Source organism: Henckelia pumila, chromosome 1 (assembly GCF_033568475.1).
Source record: "Henckelia pumila isolate YLH828 chromosome 1, ASM3356847v2, whole genome shotgun sequence".
NCBI classification, from domain to species: Eukaryota; Viridiplantae; Streptophyta; class Magnoliopsida; order Lamiales; family Gesneriaceae; genus Henckelia; species Henckelia pumila.
The window spans coordinates 109,789,792-109,798,323 of record NC_133120.1 but is presented as its reverse complement, the minus strand read 5'-3'; the positions used below and the strand labels follow the sequence as shown (position 1 = coordinate 109,798,323).

The 8,532-nt window shown below is 36.0% G+C and overlaps 1 protein-coding gene across 2 annotated transcripts; it reads left to right on the top strand.

Annotated features, from left to right (window-relative positions):
* Positions 1-968: 968 nt before the first annotated feature.
* On the top strand, positions 969-8,091 carry LOC140882169 (uncharacterized). Of its 2 annotated transcripts, XM_073287984.1 has the most exons (14): positions 969-1,155; positions 1,396-1,477; positions 1,951-2,188; positions 2,446-2,487; positions 2,770-2,841; positions 2,989-3,124; positions 3,293-3,450; positions 4,344-4,428; positions 4,922-5,109; positions 5,316-5,477; positions 5,555-5,704; positions 5,849-6,109; positions 6,274-6,546; positions 7,816-8,091. In XM_073287984.1, exons 1-14 carry the CDS (start codon positions 1,101-1,103, stop codon positions 8,059-8,061), a joined length of 2,148 nt encoding a protein of 715 aa, XP_073144085.1. In that variant the 5' UTR covers positions 969-1,100; the 3' UTR covers positions 8,062-8,091. The 2 variants fall into 2 exon arrangements, with proteins under 2 accessions (XP_073144085.1, XP_073144094.1); XM_073287993.1 differs by lacking the exons at positions 969-1,155; positions 1,396-1,477 and having other exon boundaries at positions 1,950-2,051; positions 2,138-2,188.
* Positions 8,092-8,532: the final 441 nt, after the last annotated feature.

Sequence of the window (8,532 nt, the reverse complement as noted above, 5' to 3'; positions counted from 1 at the left end):
GATGAACTAATCTTTCGTAATTCTAATCAAATTCGAATGCATGGATAACTGTGAAAATTCAGTAAACACCTAAACCGCATAATGAAACCGAATTCTATTTTTAGTCAGTTTTACATTATGTTGATTATTGAAACGATCAAAATCGAAACCTCCTATGTCGAATTGGAATCAATTAACATGCAAGCAAATAACGTGCCAGGAAATTCACAAGACAAATATAAATTCAATAAACAATAAATTCGAATAAAGTCTAAAAATCTCAAATAAACAAACGAGTTTTATACATAAATTGTCTGGCCCAATCACATGGCTTATGAAAAAAAAAAAAAAAATCACGTGATTACGCTAATCTTGAGATGAAGGAGAGATTAGAAGCATGCAAAATGAAAACGTGTTCCTTAGTGTTGGATTCATCACAAGACTTTTGGCATATAATTGCATGCATGATTTCAACATTGTATGGAGGCAACAAAAAAATCCATACCAATTCTTTTTAAACTGAAACCAACGGCACAGAAGCCCTGAGACGGAGAAGTAGGAGCTCGGACAATCCGTTTTAGGTCGGCCCAAATAGCCCATGAGCTTAGTCTCGGGCCCGTCTCTCATGTAATCCACTTGTAATTATTTTGCGTATATCCCGACAAATAATCTTTTCCCTGAAATTAGAAAATGTAGCAGAAACCGAAATGACATCAAGTTATCAACAATCAAATTTACATAAGTTGAATTTTATTAGATTTTATTGTCATGTCTTAATATAAAAATAAATTGAATAATTAGATGTAATTGATTGTACAGTTTTAATGTGATTGGTTTATATAAATATTTTATTTTATATTTTTCGAAAATTGGTTGGTATAATTACGGGCCTATCCATAACCTGATTAATTAATTATTAATTAAATATTAAATTAAATAAAACGAAATGTACTACGTGTCAACAATTAGAGCAGCCTACGAGCCACGAGTACGAAATCAAACTTGGATGCACTCGCCACCGCTCTCTGTTAAGCACATAACTTTCCGCTTCCGCATTTTAGCGAACAGTTTGCGATCTTTGTAGAAATAGAGGAAAATCCATACATGCGGCATCCGTGTCGATGAGGAGCCTTGCTGCGTGCCTCAGACGGAATCGTCTTCCACTTCACCATGCGTGTAATTCCTTTCTTGGCTTTTTGTTGTTGTTGTTGTGGTGATTTTTCGCTGTTGTTGCTGTATCTAGTGTTATCTGAAATTTATTGTTGATTTGGTAGCTCCCAGTGGAATTAGATGAATGGGGTTGAGAAAGTTTTTCCTTGCCTTACGCTTTCTAGATTTGTGAATGCGTGATCTTGTATTTCCTGCGCTTCTCTGTTGAGTATGCATTGATGCTCATATTTGTTGGGGCTTTTGCAGTTCTTCCGAAAGAGAATTTTTATGAGACTACCCGCTGGAGGTGGATGCTTTCGAAAGGTCCAAAAGATCTTGTCGCAAGAGGGTATGTTGAAAATATTGTGTGACGTTTTTTGCACCCATAGTTCCATGAACTGTCACGGAAAGAAAGGTTGTTCGAGCTAGGATTACAATGGAAGACAATATGGTGCGGTATCCTAGTCTATTACGTGTTTCTGGGATACCCGTTATATGACACTAGAATGCTATATTTATTGCTCCACGGCCTGTTGCAATATGTTTGTGTGGCTTTGCTATTTTGAGCTATCCATCGCCCATGAATTCTGTTGCGATGCATCAGAAATCGATCAAATACCACAAGTGATGTCGTTGTTACCTAAGTTTTGAATGCTATGTGTGGGGACCGTCATTTCACCAGTTGCATCCTTTTAGATATTCAAAATTCAAATAACCATTTACCTGGAGTGCCCTTGATTAAATTCTTCCATATAGTCTTTATTGAACAATTTTGATCATACTCTTGAGTTTCTCATATTTTCTGTACTGGATTTGGTGCAGTTTTTCCAGTGGCTATTCCAGTGTGCATGCTGAAAGGCCATCTGCGGAGTATGCAAAGTTGAGGAAAGAGTCGCTTGAAACACAATTTGGACTTGCTCTTGGTTTGAAAAGTGTTTCCATGTTTTACCGTTTCGGCCCATTTTTGGCTTTGTATAGAGCTGCAATAATTTCATTCCATGTCTTGAAGCTAACCATCTGGCGCTTATTTGTCCAAGATATGAAAAAACGTTCGGTTAAGGTTGGTTTTTACTTAGCTCAAAAGAAGTGAAAATACTTCATCTCCCAAAACGGCTTATAACGTATTGGGTTAATCATCTTTGCTGAAACATTGAAATGTGGTTTGACAAAGCATTTGTATTTATTCTTTAGATTGCGAATACCTAAGTTGATAATTTATGATGAACATGAATTTTATACATCTGCTACTGCATTTATTGCTGCTTCTACCTGTCATTTTCTATCCGATTAATGCATTCCCAAACTTTTCATTTTCAGTTCCGTGAAACTCTTATTCGCTTGGGTCCCTTTTACGTCAAGGCAAGTTATAGTTTATGATCTTATCCTATTGTTTCTCTGCTGTTGCATCATATTGCTTCTTTCATGAAGAGCTGCATTTTTTCGGTCTTGCAGTACGTTATCAATTTTTCTTCTTGGGCATGTTACTAGCTGCTGACTACCTTATGCAGTATGGATAATAAATGAACATTAGACGTTCTGGAGCCAAATTTTATATTCAAAGTTTTCTATGATGAAGCATTATTTATTGGCAAATTTGATGTAGATGTACTGTTTTATACAATGCGCTATTTGATTTTGCAGCTTGGACAGGCTTTGAGCACAAGACCAGATATTTTACCTACAGTATATTGCCAGGAACTTGCTAAATTACAGGTACAACCATGTTTCCATTTTTATTCCATACGGTTGCTTGAGCACTGAAATGGGCTACAGAAATTTTCTCACTCGCATTCATGTAACCTGGCCCATGAGGTTTTCTATTGATTCCTATGTATCAACTGAAACCAGCGGTAATATCAGGACCAAATACCTCCATTTCCAACGGATGTTGCTATTAAATCCATTGAGTCGCAATTTGGGATGCCTGTGTCGCAGTTATTTGCCGATATCAGTGAGGAACCTATTGCGGCAGCTTCCTTAGGACAAGTCTACAAAGGTTAGAGAATTGAGACCTGAAGTAGGTTTTCCATTATGCACCTGAATGTAGTCTGGGTTTTTCAGGGCCTTTTTTCCCATTTCACATTGGTAGCAGCCCCTATTGGTCTGCTGTGGATGACTGTAGCTAGTTTAACTAAATTTGTGTTTGTCGTTTCAAGTTTTGCAGCTCACCTGCATTCTGGAGAGCTAGTAGCTGTCAAAGTTCAGCGGCCGGGTATGTCACATTTACTGACCCTTGATGCCCTATTATTTCGTATGATTGGAGGTCAACTAAAGCGATTCGCTAGAGCTCGCAGAGATCTGATTGTAGCAGTAAATGAAATGGTGAGCCTCTAGATCGTGAAATTTTTTATAGCCTCAAGACATCAGACATGTAATTTATAATGGCTATCACGTTTTCTCCAAGAAAATTTGTACGCACTCTAACTAGCATTAAACACATGCGATTCACATTCACGAGGCATTTCTGTCGTAAACAAACCAGAAGTAAATTCTGTTGGATTGGCTGATGAGTTTCTTTCAGTTCCGGCTGATGCCTGAACTCTTGCTCATTTCTCTGACCCACTTAAGATGTGTTTTTTTTATGTGGCACAGAATTGGATCCTGAATTTTTATTGTTGCAGTTCGTATTAAAAATTCTCGATTTCTCGAGAGCTTGGGGCATTTTGAACTTTACCCAGTTTATTTCCATTTTCTGATATGAAGAGATGATTATTTCTTTGCTTCATATGCTTTACACATATCTTGATCTTTTCTTAGTCGGCTGATACTTTTAGAGGCATAAAACTTTTATGCTAACCCAGAAAGATAACATTTTGTTTATAAACTCAAGCAAAATCTGCACTACTTAACACACTGAAACAATAGCTAAATTTACCAAATTAATGACATGCTTAAGGAGAAGACTGCGCTAAAAAGGCAGAGCACGGTTAATGTGTGGAATATTTGTTCTTATGGGTGTAGTTTGTATAGCAGGATTCAGCTCATTGAGAAGATTGATGGATATTATCAGAATATGGATTGTTCCCTTGTCTGCCATTATCCTTAATTTATAGTTCAGTAATGCATGTTATATTTCGATGAAACAAATATAAACTTTAAGAAGATGATTTTAACCATGAAAATTCTATTAACTTCATCATGTCATATAACACCAGCTTTGGGTTAGGTTATCTATTTATGTGATTCAATTTCTTTGATTTTGCTTGATTTGATAGGTAAGACATATGTTTGAGGAAATTGACTACATCTTGGAGGGTCAAAATGCTGAGCGCTTCGCTGATCTCTATGCTTGTCACCCCAGTACGTTCTTCTGAAGCTCGGATAATTGCATCTTTTTTCTGTACTCCGTGGGAACTTGTTTAACATACTGCATGGAGAAATTCTATTTGATGCTTCGTATTCCTCTGCACATTGTATAAGATGTTACATCTGTTCCTGAATGCTGGTTATCCGGTTTCTCAAAGTGAAATTAGATTAGTATCTCATTCTGCGGGTAAATTACTTCGGAGTGCTAGCGTGAATTTGTATATGAACTTAACACTCTATTGGCTTTTGTACCAAGTATTAAAGCTATTTTTGGATTTCCAGATCTTACTATGTAAAAGAATTTGGCAAAAATTTTCTTGTCTCCCTATTATTTATGATAACCAATAAATTTTTTTCTCAGTTTTTCTGGTTAAAAGTTAAGCTACGGATACAACTGTCCTCTCAGTATTTCCTTTCTAAGTCAATCTCCTGTTGTATGGTATCCATCAGTATAACATTCAACTTAAATGTTATTGTCAACCGCCAGGTAATGGCAAAATTAATCCAAAAGATAACACGGCATATCAGACAGCAAGTGGTATAAAAGTGCCCAAAATATATTGGAATTTAACCTGCAAAGATGTGCTAACCATGGAATGGATTGATGGGATCAAGCTTACGGATGAAAATCGTCTGAGAGAGGCCTGTTTAAATCGAAAGAAACTGATACATGAGGTAAAGTTGCCAAGGTCCTGATGAGCTCTCTGCGTTCTTGTTCTTGTTCTTATTATTTGGGTTATGTTTTTCATTAGCTTTTAGTCACCTAGTTCTTTAGCTATTTTAAAGGATTTATGTTATTATATTTCCAGTCATGCGGTGTTGAATACTTCTGCCAGTTGGTGTATGTAAACAAATTTTTAATCCTTTATTACAACGTTTAGGGTTTGTCTTGCTCTTTGATGCAATTGCTTGAGGTGGGATTTTTTCATGCTGATCCTCATCCTGGAAATCTTGTAGCCACTGCGGATGGGTCCCTTGCTTATTTTGATTTTGGTATGATGGGTGATATTCCACGCCACTATCGTGTGGGACTCATTAGAGTGGTAAGAACAATTGTTGTCCTCTTTTCCATGAAAATAGGATCCATGTTTGACTTATTTGGAATGGGTGTTTGTGTCAGCTTGTGCACTTTGTCAATCGTGACTCTTTGGGGTTGGCAAATGATTTTTTATCTCTGGGATTTTTACCTGAAGGGGTTGATATACATTCGGTCTCGGATGCTTTGCAAGCATCTTTTGGTGATGGAACGAAACTATCCCAAGATTTTCAGGTCAGTACGTCCAAATTGCTTGAAGGATGTTATTAGTATGATAAGAAACTAATATGCAGATCTGTCAATCATTTTTGTCGTTTCTTTGCTCATTAGTTCATAGTGCCTCTGAATATTATCCTTCTTCAATCTGTTTGGACTCAGGGAATAATGAATCAACTGTACGATATTATGTATGAATTCAATTTCTCTCTTCCTCCGGACTATGCCCTTGTGATAAGAGCCCTGGGATCTCTCGAAGGAACTGCAAAAATCTTGGATCCTGATTTTAAAGTTGTGGAGAGCGCATATCCATTTGTTATTGGTAGGTTGTTGGTCGACCCGAGTCCAGATATGAGGAAAATCTTGGGTCAGCTCCTGATCCGTAATGATGGCTCTGTAAGATGGAATCGGCTAGAAAAATTGGTGATGTGATCTCACACTTCTCTTGTCAGCATGCTGTAACTGTTTACATTGCATAGCATGGTCTAATCTTATTGAGCTTCATGTAGAGGTTTTTTAATATTTATCTTTATTGGTTTCAAGCATTCCTTTTTGTTAACAATATTTATTTGTCTGCCCATTTTTAGATATTAGCAATATCAGAACAAGCTTCTCAAGTCAATGAGACATCAAAACCCCAAGAAATTTCTTCAAGTTCATTAGGATGGAATTCATTTGATATTCGTGCTGTAGTATCTGCGACTGAGGATCTTTTCCAATTTATTTTGTCCAAAAAAGGATCAAGGGTACGAGTTTTTCTTATTAGGGATATCCTCAAGGCAGCTGACACATTTCTTGACAATGAAGTAGTTTCTTGCTTTTCCAACGAAAAACTTCAAGTTGAAAAATCAGAATCAGAGGTTTGTCTCTATTAGATCTTTTGAATAAATAATATTTATGAAGCTGTTTTATATTCAAGGTTCTAGATATTCTTTAAATACTACATTTTGATATTTTTCTGAAGAATGATTTGGTAATCACGTTTGATGTTATAGATTTAGAATATATTTTTGGAATGGACTAATCTGTTGATTGCTTTGTTTTTGGAGTTTTTGAGAAAATCGATTAGGGAAACAGATAGAAATGTTTTGCAGGAAATGAAGTTTCGTGTTTATCAGGCTTTAGGCCGACATTTTACTTCATAGGCACGAAGTAGTATCAAAATTTCATGGATAATGATGTCATATTATGAATTTATGATATAAAATTATTTTAAATTTAAAAATTCCTTTTTTTGGGGGGGCTTTGAGAGTGATGTAATAACATGATAATTTTGGGAGGCGATGAAAAATTTGAATAATAACAAGTAATGCTTGTGTTGGAAGATGTGAAGAGGAGAAACATATTTTCAGGGAAGAGAATGAAAATAAATAGTAATATGTTTGTTTCTATTCGAGGGATGTAAAATATTATGTGGAACAACCAAGCAAACAGTAAATCTCCCGCTTTGGTTTTCTCAATTAGCTGTTAATGATGGAAGCGAATCTCTGGAAAACGTGCATCATATGGAATATTATGAAAACAAAATCTTACAGATTGTAAATACTATGGCTTAGGTTAGCTCAATAAGCTTTTTATTGTCTTTTGCTTGAACCTACGTCATGCCAACCTACCATTTAGCTCTGGAATGGATATCGACCAGTGTAGGTGTTTGTCAATATAATCGTGTGTTCCACTTCGTGTACCATCCATGTAGAGAATGGACCATGTCTTTCACAAAAGATGTTGCACACACTAGTTATTTGGCTATCTGCATTATCATAGCAGACAAGCAGCCTGATTCGCAATTGGGTTTGTCTTGCCTCGTAAACATGTTGAATTCATGAAAACATACAGCCTGGTTACTTTTAGGGCCACGATGTCTCTTATTAAACCAGGAAACGTCTCTCAAGTTACAAGTGTGAGTATCCTAAAATTCAGGAAACTTACTGAATATCCTAAAATTCAGGAAACTTACTGTACAATTGGTAGTGTTTTTTGTTTCCTTGGATGTGTTTCTCATACCGGAGGATATGACATACAAATCCTATTTGCTCAACCAATTTTGCATACCCCATGATTCATGTTTTTTTTCTCTGCCTTCTATAATTTTGTTTTACTTACCTTACTGATTCTCTTTTAATTCACAGGGTCACAAAATGCTGCTAAGAGTGGTTACCGGGCTTCAATCTCTAAGAAATGCAGTGAAGTTGGCTCCAGACGCGTGGACGGCTATGGGCGTACGCCTTGCGTTGAAACCGGAGTTTCAAATATTTGCATTTGATATAGTGTCAGCGTTATTATCACATTCTCGCCACAAATTGCCAGAAGCATTATGGATTTGTATGTCAAGAATTATTCATAAGACAGTGAAGGATGGTCCTCCAAATTTATGATATAAAAAGCTTCTCTCTTCTTTTGCATTATTCTGTTATCATTTGCTGCGAGTTAGTCTAGCTAAACCCTATATTTTCGGCCCAAAGTAAATTCGCCAACAAAGGTTTAAAAGGTACGAATTATATCAAAACTTTTACTTTTAAAACCACAAGTAATAAATTCATAAATTCACAGTATGGACAGCCAAAGAACATGACTGGAAAATGCTGAAATATCATCAATTCAAGCAGCTTGGGTACGAATCATTAAATCATTTTTACACTAATAAATCGGACCGTTATTCCTTGTGTTTTTATCTTAATATCTTGTATAAAATTTTTGAGAGAGCAACAACTTCTTTATAAATTATAAAGGTAACACTTGATGTATTTTAACGCCTAGTAATATTAATCATTTTAGGCCTAAAAATCATCCTTTTATCAGTCCTTTATCAGCTGCATTTCTTTAAATTACACTAATATTAGTTTTCT

Coding starts and splice junctions, on each gene's coding strand:
- LOC140882169 (XM_073287984.1), top strand. CDS start 1,101: ATGAGGAGCCTTGCTGCGTGCCTCAGACGGAATCGTCTTCCACTTCAC. Junction 5,478..5,554: donor GTGTGGGACTCATTAGAGTG/GTAAGAACAATT, acceptor TGTTTGTGTCAG/CTTGTGCACTTTGTCAATCG. Junction 6,547..7,815: donor TTGAAAAATCAGAATCAGAG/GTTTGTCTCTAT, acceptor TTTAATTCACAG/GGTCACAAAATGCTGCTAAG.